General features: G+C 38.6%; 1 protein-coding gene across 1 annotated transcript in view; it reads left to right on the forward strand.

Annotated features, from left to right (window-relative positions):
- Positions 1 to 11,940, forward strand: part of SH3D19 (SH3 domain containing 19) — a 193,929-nt gene extending 181,989 nt beyond the window's left edge. The window contains exons 19-23 of the mRNA XM_086702952.1: positions 768 to 970; positions 1,708 to 1,761; positions 5,868 to 6,053; positions 6,489 to 6,586; positions 10,013 to 11,940. Of these exons, the coding sequence (XP_086559078.1) occupies positions 768 to 970; positions 1,708 to 1,761; positions 5,868 to 6,053; positions 6,489 to 6,586; positions 10,013 to 10,117 (646 nt within the window). The 3' untranslated portion in view covers positions 10,118 to 11,940. The remainder of the gene's footprint in view (positions 1 to 767; positions 971 to 1,707; positions 1,762 to 5,867; positions 6,054 to 6,488; positions 6,587 to 10,012) is intronic.
- The last annotated feature ends 5,862 nt before the right edge of the window (positions 11,941 to 17,802 follow it).

The following is a 17,802-nucleotide window of genomic DNA, read 5'->3' on the forward strand; positions in this document are numbered from 1 at the left end:
CTTAAATCGAAGGTTTGGTATTAAATCATGCCTTCGGGGATATAATTTTATCTCTACTTTTATCTTATTTTCAGTCACAATTGCAGATCATTAAAGGATTGTTCTCATAATCAGAAGTGAAGCCTTTTTAAAGGTGATACGGAAAGCATCTGTAAAACAACAGTGTTAGATATAAAATTGTTATTTGCCCGGTTTCTGTTTTCTTCTAACCTTCCAGTTGGGAAGGCCATTTCTCTCTATAGACAACTCACTGATGATTCAGCATATATTGAGGATACTCTGCCCAGCTTCTGCCCATTGCATTTGGCCACGGAATTTTCCTGTCTTGCCCCGAGATTCTCAGGGTTGGCAACTCGTGAACTCAGTGCAGTTAGGATTGAGAGGGTTCAGATTCAGCCGGCCTACATATACAAAGACATGTAATGGAGTAAAGGAGTAAAGGTGATCAAGAGATATACCAGTATAGACTGGCCACAGGGGTCTCCTTTGTAATTCTCATGTACTCTGTGACCTTGATGTTAACCTTTTTTTTTTTTTTTTTTTACTTTAGCCTTCTTGAGTGAGTAAGTTCATATCTAAAAAGTGAGGACTATCATTTAGAAATGTAGCTTATTCTTTTTATGGAAATTTTTAAATTATGCCTAGTATATCTTGTTCCATAGTAAACACAGAATAAGTATTTATTGAAAGACTAAATTAAGGTTTTAAAGCATTTTGAAAGTTAGTACTCTCTAGTTTAACTCACAAACATGATCTTCTTTGTTCAGAGGCCCAAGATGTATTGCTCGGTTTGAATATATTGGAGACCAGAAGGATGAGTTAAGTTTCTCAGAGGGAGAAATTATTATTCTTAAAGAGTATGTGAATGAAGAATGGGCCAGAGGAGAACTTCGAGACAGAATTGGGATTTTCCCTCTTAACTTTGTAGAACTCATGGAAGATCATCCCATCTCTGGTGCAAACATTTCAAGTGAGTATAGAGAATATGGTTTTTTATTATTTTATTATGTCCTAATTCAACTAAACCAAATAACAGGATCATACTTAAGGGGCACCTGTGTGGCTCAATCAGTTAAGCACCCGACTTCAGCTCAGGTCATGATCTCGTAATTTGCGAGTTCGAGCCCCATATTGGGCCCTCTGCTGTCAGTACAGAGCCCACTTCGGACCCTCTATCCCCCTCTGTCTCTGCCCTTACCCTGCTTGCACTCTCTCTCTCTCTTTCCCTCTCTCTCTCTCTCTCTCTCAAAGATAAACATATAAAAATTTTTTTAAAAAGGATAATACTTAAACTGCTTAATAATCCATATTTGTTAAAGTAGAAAGAAAAATGGTTTTTATTTATTTTTTTTTGAAAAATGGTTTTTAAATGGTACTAATTATTGGGATAGTCTTTGTTGTGGTAATCTCTCACAAAGATCTAGTTTTGGTGTTTTAGGTTGTTAGCAATAGCTTCATATCAAAAATGGTAAGGAATCATAGACTTTTAAACAGAAGTGGACTATCTAGTATAACTAATGTGTATCCTACCTTACAGTAAATGAAACAGACCCAGGGAGGATGGTACCAGTCAAAGTTAGTCATTACATGAAGAGACTGGTCTGGAGTCCCAGACTTTTTATTCTCTCTCTATGGTTTTTCTCCAATACTAATACATTGTCTTTACATGTAAAGTTTTAACTTTTTTTTTTTTTTTTTTTAACGTAGGCACAAAAACACCACCCAAGGCCAAAAAAGAAGATTCTGGTGCAAATTCTCAGGTAGGCTTCTTGAATGGGTAACCGTAGTGAAAATCAGGTTTCAACTCTTGGAGGAATATTAAAATCATAATTATCATAAGTATCAAGAGAAAATTTCAATTCATGTTGCAAATGTTTGAAATAAATTGGTAATTCCTTTTACTCTGTATATTAGAGCTCATGCAAATGGGTTAGAAAGACATGCAAATGCTGATAGAAAACAAGGAAAAAGACATGATTGGAATATTCATAAAAGAGATACTGTAAGTGACTGATATTAAACTTTAAAAATATTTTTGTTTTTTTAATGTTTATTTTATTACTTCCTTTATTTTTGTTTTCAATATATGAAATTTATTGTCCAGTTGGTTTCCATACAACACCCAGTGCTCATCCCAAAAGGTGCCCTCCTCAATACCCATCACCCATCCTCTCCTCCCTCCCACCCCCCATCAACCTTCAGTTTGTTCTCAGTATTTAAGAGTCTCTTATGCTTTGGCTCTCTCCCACTCTAACCTCTTTTTTTTTTTTTTTTTTTTTTCCCTTCCCCTCCCCCATGGACTTCTGTTAAGTTTCTCAGGATCCACATAAGAGTGAAAACATATGGTATCTGTCTTTCTCTGTATGGCTTATTTCACTTAGCATCACACTCTCCAGTTCTATCCACGTTGCTACAAAGGGCCATATTTCATTCTTATTGCCACGTAGTACTCCATTGTGTATATAAACCACAATTTCTTTATCCATTCATCAGTTGATGGACATTTAGGCTCTTTCCATAATTTGGCTATTGTTGAGAGTGCTGCTATAAACATTGGGGTACAAGTGCCCCTATGCATCAGTACTTCTGTATCCCTTGGGTAAATTCCTAGCAGTGCTACTGCTGGGTCATAGGGTAGGTCTATTTTTAATTTTCTGAGGAACCTCCACACGGTTTTCCAGAGTGGCTGCACCAGTTTGCATTCCCACCAACAGTGCAAGAGGGTTCTCGTTTCTCCACATCCTCTCCAGCATCTATAGTCTCCTGATTTGTTCATTTTGGCCACTCTGACCGGCATGAGGTGATATCTGAGTGTAGTTTTGATTTGTATTTCCCTGATGAGGAGCAACATTGAGCATCTTTTCATGTGCCTGTTGGCCATCCGGATGTCTTCTTTAGAGAAGTGTCTATTCATGTTTTCTGCCCATTTCTTCACTGGGTTATTTGTTTTTCGGGTGTGGAGTTTGGTGAGCTCTTTATAGATTTTGGATACTAGCCCTTTGTCCGATATGTCATTTGCAAATATCTTTTCCCATTCCATTGGTTGTCCTTTAGTTTTAATGTTTATTTTTGAGAGAGAGACAGAGTGAGAGTGGGGGAGGGACAGATTGAGAGGGAGACACAGAATCTGAAGCAGACTCCAGGTTCTGAGCTGTCAGCACAGAGCGCGACATGGGGCTCAAACCCACAAATTGTGAGATTGTGACCCAAGCTAAAGTCAGACACTTAACCAACTGAGCCACCCAGGTGCCCCTTTTTAAGTTTATTTTTAATATATATATTTTTTAGTGTTTATTTTTGAGAGAGAAAGAGAGAGAGAGACAGAGCATGAGCAGGGGAGGGGCAGAGAGAAAGGGAGACACAGAATCCAAAGCAGGCTCCGGGCTCTGAGCTGTCAGCACAGAGCCTGAGGTGAGACTCGAACTCATGAACCGCGAAATCATGACCTGAGCTGAAGTTGGACGCTCAACTGACTGAGCCACCCAGGCATCCCTTAAATTTTTTTTAATGTTTATTTATTTTTGAGAGAGAGAGAGACAGCACAAGCAGGGGAGGGGCAGAGAGCAAGGGAGACACAAAATCCAAAGCAGGCTCCAGGCTCTGGGCTACCAGCACTGTCTGTCTGACACAGGGCTCAAACTCACGAACTGTAAGGTCATGACGTGAGCTGAAGTTGAATGCTTAAGGAGCTGAACCACCCAGGTGCCCTGATATTAAAAAAGTTTTTAACTAGGGCGCCTGTGTGGCTCAGTTGGTTGAATGTCTGACTTCAGCTCAAGTCACAATATCACAGTTTGTGAGTTCAAGCCCACATCAGGCTTGCTGCTGTCCTCTTCAGATCCTCTTTCCCCCCCCTCTCTCTGCCCCTCTCCCACTCATGTTTTCTCTCACTCTTTCTCTCAAAAATGAATAAACATTAAAAAAAAAAGAAAAAAAATTCACCTTATTAGTAATCAAAGAAATACCTTGTAAAGCAGCAATAGGATACCATTAACCTATCCATTTAACAAAGATTCAATACAGTTCAACACTAAACAAGTAATTATATGAATGCTAAAATAGAGGAAGTACAGGGGCACCTGGGTGGCTCAGTCAGTTAAGCGTCCAACTCTTGACTTCAGCTCGGGTCATGATCTCATGGTTGGTGAGATCGAGCCCCTAGTAGGACTCTGCACTAGTGGTGCTGAGCCTGACTGGGATTCTTTCTTCACCTCTCTCTGCCCCTTCCCTGCTCACGCTGTCTCTGTCAAAATAAATAAATTTAAAAAAAGAGAAAGTACAGATTATTACATTATTATTGTTTCTCACCCCAAGAAGAGGATAAAAAAAAAATGGGACAAGATTTTAGTCACAAAGATGGTCATAGTGCTGTTTTTATAATAGGAAAAAACTAGAAGCAACCTAACTATGACCATTATTAGGAGAATGTTCTGAGGCCATGAATACTAGATTTATAAAATAAATGTCATGGGAGGAAAATATGTTATAGGGAAATTGAATATATAGCATAAAAAGACTAGAAGGAAATACATTTGTTAACATGCAATTGCCTAGTTGCCTTTAGGTGGTAAGATTATCTAGGTGGGTGGGTTTTCCCCCCCACCTCTTCACTTCTTCATACATTTTCAAACTTTCCAGGTGTTTGGGAGCATTTGTAATATTTGTATAATGAGAGAAAAAATGGCTTAAAAACTTTATGTAGCATGACTTCAGAAGTATCTAAACTGAATTAGGAATGTGGATGACTTCCATTGTTTATTTGCAGCATATTGTAGAAGAATGAGCCTGATGGGGTCATTGTCAATATGTCACTGGTAATTGGGCTGTGTGTCTCTTAATTCTTTCATCACCACGCACTGATTAAATCAAACAGGGAAGAAGGTGACTACAGTTCTCCAGAAGGAAATATTCATGTTGCTGCCTACATGTCTTGGGAACAAAAGTACCATTCGTTAGTATTGATTACTCAAGTGCAAGAACAAGAGGGGTTTTCGTTTGCTTTTTTTGTTTTTGTATTATAAGCCATCAGTTGTTGCAAACTTAAGATGTGTTAGGCACTGTGCCAAGTGTGCTTACATGCATGACCTCATTTGATCCTTGCCGCAACACTAAGGTGAAGCTGGGGGTGGGTCTGAAACCTAGGCCTGTCTAGCTCCAACCCTTTGCCTTAGCATTATCCTCTCTTCCCTGCTTAAGCTCCTCAAACATGGGCTTCCCATCTTGACTTGGCAGAGTCACCTTTTTGCAGAGCAAAACCCTCCTCCGGTGTGTTTGGGGTAAAAGCATTCTTGTTGGAGCATTCCATCATACTAACCCACCATGTTTGGGTCATTACCCTGGCAGCCTTACAGCTAACTACACCTCATAAAATTAAAAATGTGAATTAATGAAGTCCCATGGTATGGAATCTGATAGCCTCTGAATCAGGTAAAGACCAGGGATTAACAGCCTGTTCATAATTTAGGTAAAGAAGAGCTTCACTGAAAATTATGTGCTTTACCAGAGTTTTCTCATAGTGTCATAAATACTATATGCTTTTACCTAATGTTTTTAATGTAACTAATGTCATAGATCATACTTACAGAAAAGTTTTTGCTTAAGTACTATATGTACTTTAAAAGCAGAAAAGCTAGAAATCCCATCGTATCTGTCATTTAGAATTATATTTTTAAGAAAAAAAGTTATTGGAAACTTTTATTTCTGAAAGCTGGTAGCAACATAAAATGTTAGGTGATTGAAAGAAGCGTTCAGGCTTTGAAATCTTATGACCCCTTAGCTTTTTCCCCCATTGCTTTTTAAGCTTTGTAGAAATCAATGTCAAATAAAATCTCACGTTCCTTACCAAACTTCTGATTTGTAACAGGATAATAATAGTCTTTCTGGAGAATGGTGTGAAGCGCTTCACAGTTTTACAGCAGAGACCAGTGAAGACTTAGCTTTCAGGAGGGGAGACCGGATCCTGATCCTTGAGCATGTGGACTCTGACTGGTACAAAGGCAGACTGCATGACAGGGAGGGGATCTTCCCGGCAGTCTTTGTGCGGCCCTGCCAAGGTGTGACAACTACAGAAATAACAGTTACTCTCTAAGGGGAGAAAGCCTGAAACCTTTGAAATTATATATATTTCTTTTCCCTCTGGCTATGCTCAGTTTAACTTGTTTGCCTACATTTGAAAGAGTTGATTCATAAATTTATGGAAACTCTCTTCATATACTTTGTTGGCGTTATGGGGGGAGGGGAAGACAAAAATGCCTTCACTTAATAGTGGCTAATTTTGTCTACTAAATGTATTTTGTATAGTTTTTTTCCTGCTAGGAAAACATCACCTTTTTGCAAGTTAAATAAATTCAAAATTAATTGAAATTATTCTGTCCTGGGAATGAAAAGCGTGGGGGTGGGGGGGTGGGGGGAGCAGTTCTTAAAATGTTTGATTTGTGTTTTAGTCTAATGTCTTTCTATACATATTTGAATTTTTGGTATCTTCACAGCTGAGGCAAAAAGTATGTCTGCTTTAGCACTTAAGGGGAAGAAGGCCAAAGCCTTATATGATTTCCATGGGGAGAATGAAGATGAACTTTCCTTTAAGGTCAGAATGTGTGTCTTTTTGTAACCGCATTAATAAATTTTGAAGTGTCTTCTACTGAAGGGTGGAACATTTGGGTGAAGTATTGATCATTAGCTAAGAATGAACAGATCTCAGACCCTAATTCTAATGGACGGAATTAGAGAAGGTGAATAGGGCACATTTAAATTATCAGCAAGGTGTTTAGGTCCTTAAAACCTTCCTGACTTGATAGCCCTACAATCCCCAACGACTTCCTTATTCCTAGGCCTTGTAACATCTGACCTCAACAATATTGGAGTTTTCATTCATCCCTAGAAAAGGATGATTCTCTACATGGCCTTGGCAGCCTGCTACTGTCCTCTTTGAGATCAGATGGTACCTACCACCAATGGCGGCTGCAGTAGTGTTCCTAAGACACTGGAGTATTGTCCACAAAAACACTGATTAGAATTTGAGGAAATGATCCCAAAAGGTTAAGTTCCTTTGCAAAGGTTTTTTTTTTTAGAGGCCTAAAATTTAGTCTTACTTTACTGAAGAAGTACCTCTTCTTTTTTGTTTGTTTTTTGAGTAAAAACTGAGTATTTCCATGATCCTCTTTCCCCAGCCTACAGCTGGACCATGGTCAGAGGACAGCACTCAGGACAGTACTTTGGAACTGTTCTTTTTTTTTTTTTTTTTTTAATGTTTATTAATTTTTGAGATAGAGACAGAGCATGAATGGGGGAGGGTCAAAGAGAGGGAGACACAGAATCTGAAGCAGGCTCCAGGCTCTGAGCTGTCAGCACAAAGCCCGCCGCGGGGCTCCAACTCACAGACCGTGAGATCATGACCTGATCCGAAGTCGGAGGGTCAACCGACTGAGCCACCCAGGCGCCCCTGGAACTGTTCTAAGAGGAAGGAGGATGGGTGTTGTAGTAGTTGCTGTCAGAACAGCCCATGTCAGACGCTGGGAAATTCTCCATCATCAGAGATAAGCAGCCAGAGGCGGGGCTACAATAGAAAGGAGTGACTGGGCAAGATGAGACTTGATGTTGTGGGTACCCCCACACCCGTCTAAAACAAAACGGGGATCTTGGGGAGTCACGGAGTGAGGGACAATGCAGAGATAAAGTCTGTATAAAGTTGCTGACTTTTCTATTTTGTTACAGAGTTTTCCATTCTGAGAATTTCTTCTATCTTTTTCATTTTAAAATGTCATTTCTTTTATAAAATGTTGTTAGTAAATGATGATATTTCTTAATGCAGAATTATAATTTGGTGACCCTGCATCAGTTCCTTTTTTTTTTTTTTTCCCTCTTAATTTCTTGGTCCTTAAAATCCAAATGTTTGGAAACCATTGCCATAGTCCCTTTCAGTCATGGGCATCAGTGGCTCATACTTCATTCTTGTGATCTTTACTGCAAGTGAACAATCTGGATTCAAAGTATTTAGATGTTATTTTGGCCTTAATGTCAGTGTAATAACAGACCTCATAGTATCCTCTAGAAAATAGGTTGTCTTCATTTTACAAATGACTGTCTGAAAGCAAGGTAATTCTAGAGTGTTTTTTTTTTTTATGAGATATTCTGCATTCTTTTTTTTTGTTTTGTTTTATTTTTTTTAATTTTTTTTTTAACGTTTATTTATTTTTGAGACAGAGAGACAGAGCATGAACGGGGGATAGTCAGAGAGAGAGGGAGACACAGAATCTGAAACAGGCTCCAGGCTCTGAGCAGTCAGCACAGAGCCCGACATGGGGCTCAAACTCACAGACCGCAAGATCGTGACCTGAGCCAAAGTCTGACGCTTAACCGACTGAGCCACGCAGGCGCCCCTAGAGTTTTTTAGTTAAGGAATTCACAGCTGTCAGTATTGTTAATCATTAATGTTTTATTAAATATTTACAGAATATTAGTAGAACTTTTTTTTGAAAAAGAAATTGTGCTAGCCATTAGAAAACTGACATGGTATGTACATAAGGACCAGAGCCAAAAAAAAAAAAGTTTCATTCAACTATTATGTCATAATTTAGGAACCAGAAGGAACTTATTTATAATATAAATTTTGAACAGCCAGAATTTTTACGGATTTTGGCAGAGTAAAGTAAATTAATGACATTTGATAGTCAGCATTTTTCCTTTCCATTTTCCATAAAGAAAGGCCTTAAATCAAACCATTTTTCCAGAGGGCAATGTACTAGTGCTACAAATAAAATCCATTTAGCCTGATAAAGATATTCTTAAAAGTAGCCAGGGTCATCTTGAACCATTATAGAATCTTAAACCCAGATTCTAAGAAATGGTTAGAATCCATAAGGAACAAAATAGTTTCAGGAGATAATTGTAAAAATTATGTCCTCATCTGTTGAGGAATTATAACATTCACATGAATGAGACATACAGCTTCTTTGACTAACCTGATGAGGGTAAATCAGTGTTCTGAGTCAGGGAGAAGCCCTTTAAAGACAGGAAAGAATGTAAAGTTGATCGTGAGACCACAGAAGCATGGAATAAACCAAATGGTAGAAGAGGATACCATTAGGTGGAAGAATAAATGTGGAGTACAAAATGCTCAGGATGTTGGGAAAGGCAATTATAATAAAAGCCTTTCTAAGTAAAAAGTCCACTGTAAGATGTGGTGGCCATGTTGCCCAATGGTTAGCAATACAGGCCCTCGAAATCACACTAGATTGGAATCCTGTCTCTACCACTAACTAGATATGTGACACCAAGGAATCTATGTGATCTCTTTGGGCTTCAAGTTCCTTCTCTTTAAAATACAGAAGTCTGTAAGGATCTCTCTCTTAAAATGGCACAATAATAGTAACCACCTCTAGGATGCAGTGTTGTTTAAATGAGTTAATTCCTATGAAGTACATAAGGTAGGACACGACCTATCATAAGCACAGGACTTATTCTCTTACCTCCAAGTCTTTGTTTAAATGTCACCTTCAATGGGGCATTCCCTGACTGCCCTAATGAGAAGGCAGTCCCACACTGTCTGTCCTCCTCTGCCAGCTTATTTATTTGTCTCCCTACTCTAAACTGAAGTCTTAATTCATTGTTGTAGCCATAATGCTCAGAACAGTGTCTGACATATGGTGGGTACTCAATAAGGAATTATTACGTGAAAAACTATATATATAATATTAGGACAGCTAATACTATTATTAAAGAAGTATTTTAGATTAGGAGTGATTGGGGGGAGGGCACAAAATGCAAACAGGAAAATAAAAGTACAGCAAGGGTGAGAAAGGCAAAGGAACAGGCTCTGAGGAGAAGTGGCATACAAGTAAATGGTGTCATAAGGTATAGATCATCTTTGTGGTGTATCATTTAATCCTCTGGGCAAATCAGGATCAGTGAGTTACATAAAGAGAAGATTAACCATGCCTGTCCAGGTAGACTGCTTACCATGCTTATTCTCGACAGAAACTAATCATTATTTCCAATTTTTGTGTTCTTACAGGCTGGAGACATCATAACAGAGCTGGAATCTGTAGATGATGACTGGATGAGTGGAGAACTAATGGGAAAATCTGGAATATTTCCCAAAAACTATGTTCAGTTTTGACAAGTCAGCTAAAGGTGAAGCTTGACTGTGTTTTTCAGCACAAGAACTCACTTGAACTATCACTTTGACTATCAGATATGTTTTTGCACTATTTTTTTAAACTGAATGAAATACCTATGCTGTACATGGTACACTAGAATTTTCTGAAAGCAGAATATGATTTTTTAGTCAGCTTTCATTCACAGTAGAAACCTGTACATGGAAACCCATAAGCAAGCCTTGATGTTCTATCAAGGAAGACATCAAGCAGGATTAGCAAGGCAGACAGACACTTCCTCTGGGGAGAGAGTCAGGTGACATGGCAGCATGGGGAGGCTTAGAAGCAAAAGTTGCACTTAGACATCTTTTCATCAGCACAAGGAAATTAACCATGCTTGTTCCATTTTTTACTTTAGTTTAAAAAGAGGACATTTGATATTCTCCGTGCTGTAACTATCAGGACATGGTTGGTAATCTAAATTTCATTGTTGATATTCAAATTAATTCTAACCACTTAAGCGCATTATCCCTTATTACCAGGGCAAATCTCTGCTTCAGGTGAGGCAGTTTATTAACTAGTTGGGGCCTTTATAAGCACGTGGTGAATCAGCTCGTGCTCATCGAATGCTCCTTGTGTTACTAAGTATTTCCCCTTTGTCTAAGGATTTAAGGGTGATTAAAATTTGATGTATCTTAGTCAAAAGAACCAAAATCATCTTGAAATGCCTTGCTAATACAACTAACCAATCATTCCACCTACCTGCCATACCTTCTCTCTTCCATGTATATTTTATGTTAACAGGGTTATTATAAAGCACATTTTCTGAATCTGCAATCATTCTTTTGACAATTACTGGTACCCAAAGAAAAATTCATTTTCTTTGCGTTACCCCAGTAATATATAAAAACTGTCTTGTTATAGTGGTACATTATGAATTGCATATATCTCAGAATACAGAGCAACGGTTAAAACAGAAAACACCAAACCCCCACAGCTCATTTCTTCCCATTATAATCAGAATGAAAAATAATTTAAGAAGACCGAAGGCTGATAGTTATTTGGGCTTTTTCCCCCAGCTCATCCCTGAACAAATTATTAGAGCAAATGAAAAACCACTTTCCTGGTATCCATTTGTTATGCATTCCAGGCTTAAGATAAAAGTGGTTCTTTATGTGACTGAATCAATTACAGTTTATGGGCTTAAGCCAAATAGGTCGAAGACAATCTTCAAACAGATCAATGGAATAGAATTTCATTGGAAATGTAAAACACTTGCCCAACAATGTTCATGACTTTCTTCTATTTTTGAGAAGAATTCATATACTAGACCACTTGTTTGCTTTTGTTATGATTTCCCATTGTCCAAAAGTTAGGCAGCCAGTCGTCAAACCGTTATGTGAACACCATGTGGGGTTTTTGTAAGGGAAGAGATGTTTACTGTCTTTGATGGAAATTCATCTTCCATTTACATGATTACAATTGATTTGGGAATATGGGAGCTGTTTTTCTTACATTTTGGTTAAAGAGGACAGTATAAAGAAAACTCTTGTCAAATCTCAAGAGTAATTTTACAAGAAATGAATGACTTAGCATTATCTTGACTAAATTCTTATTTGCAGCAAGGTGCACAACAATAAGGAAGTGGGGATGTGTCTGGAATAGGATGGGGGTATGTTATTTTGCCTGTGTAATTTTAACATCATATATCAAAGATCATGAAAGCCTAGCTTTATTGGAGAAAAATATTCCTCTTAAATTTTGGCCTTGTGTTAGCAGAATGATAAGTGCAATAGTTGTAAATCTACTTGACACTATAATAAACTGAGCTGAATTTTTCAAAGTCCTTTTCTCATACTCGACTGAGTTTTTTGAGAATGGAGATGGTACCTTTGTATCTCCAGCCCTTTGCACCCTGTATGTAGACTCAATAAAAGTTGGTTGGTTGGTTGGTTGGTTGGTTGGATGATTGGTAGATTGGTTGGTTAGATGGAAAGCTTTCACATATAGCAATACTATCTCAGATCCCCAAGATCCAGTATTTTTCCTCCTTAATTTGTAGACAAAAATCTTCATTGAAACAAAATTCACAGTTTGTATCATTTCACTCCTTCATGACACCTTTTTTGCTTGCCACTTATTACCCAGTCAACTGACAAAATGCCGGAATGTTGCTCAGTATGGGTTTTCATAGGTATTTCCTTGTTGTCTGTATTGATTGAACATATTACACTCGGTGAATTTCATAGGGGAGGAATAGAAATATACTTTTTCCTTTCAGTAATTTTAGATGAAACCTGATATTGTACATCCAAGCCTACTCAAACTAGAATCTTCAAATCCTTTTTCTTTAGTGGATTGAAACTAGAGAAGTCACTTAATACATTATTCTTATCCTTTAAAATACTTAAATATTTTTTTTTTCAACGTTTTTATTTTATTTTTTTTTTTGGGACAGAGAGAGACAGAGCATGAACGGGGGAGGGGCAGAGAGAGAGGGAGACACAGAATCGGAAAGAGGCTCCAGGCTCTGAGCCATCAGCCCAGAGCCTGACGGGGGGCTCGAACTCCCGGACCGCGAGATCGTGACCTGGCTGAAGTCGGACGCTTAACTGACTGCGCCACCCAGGCGCCCCATTAAATATTTTTTTTTTTAATCTACTTTTTTTAATTTTTTTTTCAACGTTTTTTTTATTTATTTTTGGGACAGAGAGAGAAAGAGCATGAACGGGGGAGGGGGCAGAGAGAGAGGGAGACACAGAATCAGAAACAGGCTCCAGTCCCCGAGCCATCAGCCCAGAGCCTGACGCGGGGCTCAAACTCCCGGACCGCGAGATCGTGACCTGGCTGAAGTCGGACGCTTAACCGACTGCGCCACCCAGGCGCCCCTAATCTACTTTTTTTTTAAAGTAGATTTTGTTTATATAGATGGAGGGGTAATGTAAGATATCTGTCACTGGGCTCATGGAAATCACAGGTTTTAAATACAGCCTGAAACATTCATAGTGAAAAACAGTCTGCATTTATCAAGATTTATTGTTAGAACTAGCATTTGAAAAAAAATTTTTTTTCTATAGGATTTATTATACATCAGTACTCTTTTAACAATAATTGTTTGGTTTTTATTTTAGTATCTCAGTTTCTTAAGCTGAGATAAATATACCTAGTGAAATAGCGATGGATATTTGAGCTCATTATAAGGGAATATTTGTTATAATCATTAATAGTTTATTCCTTTCAATTAATGCCAAATGTACACGAACCATATGATTCATAATTCAATGCCATTTTGAATATTTAACACTGGATTTTTTTCAGAACTAATAGGAAATCATTTTCTAACCTATGCCTTTTTACTTCACTGTAATTATAGAGGGGAAAAAAAATACAAAGCCTAAGTCAGAACAACAGCACCATCTAGGGGCCTCTCTCCTAATTGCAAGCTCATCCTGTTAAACCACAGAAGAGTGCAGACCAGAGCTCTCAACCTGCAGAGATTAAATGATTTGCCTAAGGTCATACAGGTATGGCAGAGCTTAAAGCGAAACCTAGCTAGTTCTACTGATTTCCAGTTGAGTACTTTTTTTGTTGTGCTAACGTGATACGTTAAACAAGTAGATTTCATCTGTTTTATTGTCTATAAACAAAACGTTTCAGATATGGGGCCCCTGGGTAGCTCATTCGCTTAAGCATCCAACTATTGGTTTCGATTCATGTCATGATCTCATAGTTCATGAGTTCCAGCCCCACGTTGGGCCCCACACTGCCAGTGTGGTGCCTACTTGGAATTCCCTCTCTCTCAAAATAAATAAACTTAAAAAAAAAAAAACCATAGCTTCTCAGATATAACACTTACGATTAGAATGAGTTGCAGAGAATAAAGTCTTAAATTTATTTCCTCAAAAAAAAAAAATCCTGCTTAGTTTCTCAATTTTATGTACACAATTTATATTGATGTTACCTAGGCATGAACTGATTCATTAATGGGCATTCCTTTTCAGTGTAGTAGAGAATATATGAATGCTTGAAGCATCAGATCATGAGAAGGTGTGACTGTAGGGCTGTGCTCTTGGTAACAGCAACGATTCCTAAACCTAGCTTTTCATACACATATAGTGCGAAAAACTGTTGTATTTTGGAGTCTAATAGATTAACTCAGGCACTGTTAAGCTATTTAATAAATGTATATTTGAGGATGGGATACATTCTAGATTTTTTTTTTAAGGAATCTTAATGGCATGTAAGCCATGGATTATTTATCTTCAAATACTGTAAATTAGGCAATAACTTGAAATATTTTTCAGGAGAAGTAAGAACTAAAGTTTATAATTCAGAAAGGAAAATTACCTTTGGTCGTATATCCTCTTTTAACAGAAATAAACTTGGGGCGCCTGGGTGGCGCAGTCGGTTAAGCGTCCGACTTCAGCCAGGTCACGATCTCGCGGTCCGTGAGTTCAAGCCCCGCATCAGGCTCTGGGCTGATGGCTCGGAGCCTGGAGCCTGTTTCCCATTCTGTGTCTCCCTCTCTCTCTGCCCCCTCCCCCATTCATGCTCTGTCTCTCTTTGTCCCAAAAATAAATAAACGTTGAAAAAAAAAAAGAAATAAACTAAGAGTCTTCATACCAAAATAGTGACCTATATTTAGTTCTGCTTTACAATTAGAATAAAAAGGGAGTGACATTTATTTCTCCGGTCATATCTAAGTTTTTTATTTAATAGAGCCCTGACTCAGAGGACCACTAAGGCCCACCACATTGTTCCCCCTGTCCCAGGTAGCCAGCAGTGAGGAGCAGAGTTGTTACTTTCAAAGAGTGTCAGAGCATTTAACTAACCTTTCAATTCAGTACCCTACCTGAGATTACTCTATACAGACATACCTCAGTGATACTGGGGGTTCAGTTCCAGACCACTGCAGCAAAGCGAATATCATGATGAAGCAAGTCAAATGAATATTTTGGTTTTTTGGTGCATATATAAGTTATGTTTACACTATACGGTAGTTTATTAAGTGTGGAATAACATTACGTCTAAAAAACAATGTACATACCTTAATTTAAAAATGCTTAATTGCTAAAAAATGCTAACCATCTGAGCTTTCAGCAGGTCGTAATCCTTTTGCCTCAATGTTGATGGCTGCTGACTAATGAGGGTGGTGGCTGCTGAAGGTCTGGGTGGTTGTTGCAGTTTCTTAGAATAACACAAAGTGAGGTTTGCCACATCCATTGACTCTTCCCTTCATGAACGATTTCTCTGTAGCATGTGATGCCGTTTGATAACATTTTACCCACAGGAGAACCTCTGTCAAAATTGGAGTCAGTTATCCCAAATCTTGCCACTGCTTTATCAACTCAGTTTTCGAAATGTTCTAGAGTTTTTGTTGTCATTTCAACAGTCTTCACAGCTTCTTTGCCGGGTGTAGCTTCCGTCTCAAGAAACCACTTAATTCATCTATAAGAAGCAACTCCTTATCTGTTCAAGTTGTATTATGAGATCACAGCAATTCAGACACATCTTCAGGCTCCACTTCTAATTCTAGTTCTCTTGCTGTTTCCACCACATCTGCAGGTACTTCCTTCAATGAAGTCTTGAACCCCTCAAAGGCATCCTTGAGGGTTGGAATCAACTTCTTGTAAACTCCTGTTCATGTTGACAATCTGCCATCTTCTGATGAATCACAGTTATTCTTAGTGGCACCCAGCATCATGAATCCTTTCAGAAGGTTTTCAATTTACTTTGACCAAATCAATTAAAGGAATATATATTTATGGAAGTCATAGCCTTATTTCTTAAATAAGAACACTCAAAAGTCCTTGATCCATGGATCAATTGTTCCTTGATCCATGGGCCACGGAACGCAATGTTGTGTTAGCAGGCATGAAAACAACATTAATCTTGTACTTCTCCACCAAAGTTGGGTGACCAGGTACATTGTCAGTGAGCAGTAATATTTTGAAAGGAATGTTCTCTGAGTAGTGGGTCTCAACAGTGGGCTTAAAATATTCAGTAAACCATGTTGTAAACAGATGTGCTGTGATCCAGGCTTTGTTGTTCCATTTATAGAGCAAAGGCAGAGCAGATTTACTATAACTATTTTTTTTTTTTTACTTTTTTTTAAGTTTATTTATTTATTTTGAGAGAGTGTGCACGAGCAGGGGTGGGGCAGAAAGAGAAAGAGAGAGAGAATCCCAAGCAGGGTTTGCACTGTCAGCACAGAGCCCGATACAGGGCTCAAGCTCCCAAACCATGAGATCATGACCTGAGCTCAAATCAAGAGTCAGGCATTTAACTAACTGACCCACCCAGGTGCTCCAGATTTAGTATAACTCTTATGGGCCCTATGATTTGGGTAGTGGTAAATGAGCACTGGCTTTAAGTCACCAGCTGCATAAACCCCTAACAAGAAAGTCAGCCGCTCCTTTGAAGTTTTAAAGCCAGGCAGTGAATTCTCCTTTCTAGCTGTGAAAATCCCAGATGGCATCTTCTTCCAATATACAGCTGTTTTGTCTACATTGAAAATCTGTTTAGTGTAGCCACCTTCATGAATTACCTTAGCTGGATCTTCTAGATAACTTGCTGTGGCTCTAGACTTTTCTTCTACAGCTTCCTCACCTCTCTCATCCCTCATAGAATTGAGGACAGGTAGAGCCTTGCTCTGGATTAGGCTTTGGTTTAAGACAATGTTGGAGCCGGTTTGATCTTCTATCCATATCAGCAATGAGGCTGTTTCACTTTCTTATCATTCGTGTGTTCACTGGAGTAGTAGCACTTCTCATCTCCTGTAAGAACTTTACCTTTGAATTCACAATTTAACTATCTTTTGTGCAAGAGGCTTGGCTTTTGGCCCATCTCAGCTTTCAACATGCCTTCCTCACTAAGCTTAATTATTTCTAGCTTTTGACTTAAAGTGAGGGATGTGTGACCCTTCCTTTCACTTGAGCACTTAGAGGCCATTGCACATCATTAATTGGCCTAATTTCAATATTGTGTCTCAGGAAAACAATTACAATAGCAACATCAAAGACCACTGATCACAGTTCAACATTATAAATATAATAATAATGAAAAAATTTGAAATATTAGAAGAGTTACCAAAATGTGGCACAGGGACACAAACTGAGCAAATGCTCTTGGAAAAATGACCGCAATAGGCTTGCTTGACGCAGGGTTGCTACAAACTTTCAGTTCGTAAAAAACTCTGTATCTGCTAAACGCAATGAAGTGCAATAAAATGAGGTATGCCTGGGGTCCCTGGGTGGCTCAGTCGGTTGAACATCTGACTTCAGCTCGTGTCATGATCTCATGGTTTGTGAGTTCGAGCCCCACATTGGGCTCGCTGCTGTTACCTGTCAGTGCAGAGTCCACTTTGGATCCTCAGTCCCCCACTCTCTCTCTGCCCCTCCCCTGCCTGCGCTCTTCCAAAATAAATAAATAAATATTTGTTTTAAATGAGGTATGCCTGTACTAAGGAGACAGTGGTGTCTTCTCTTTAGACCTATGAAATGCCAGAGCTATTGAAAAATACATACACAGTGATGAAAAAAAAATTACCCTATTCATTTGTATATGCAGAGTCCTCTAGGGGAAGATGAATATTGGTGAACAGACAGAGACCTGCATCTTTGCTGGTCGGAGGGGCCTAGTTGGGCTACGAGAAGGCCTAGTTGTCCACTGCAATGAGAATTTGGGGAAAAGGTCAGAGAGCAACAGA

Source organism: Puma concolor, chromosome B1, assembly GCF_028749965.1.
Source record: "Puma concolor isolate L17-30 chromosome B1, mPumCon1.1.hap2, whole genome shotgun sequence".
Classification (NCBI taxonomy): Eukaryota; Metazoa; Chordata; class Mammalia; order Carnivora; family Felidae; genus Puma; species Puma concolor.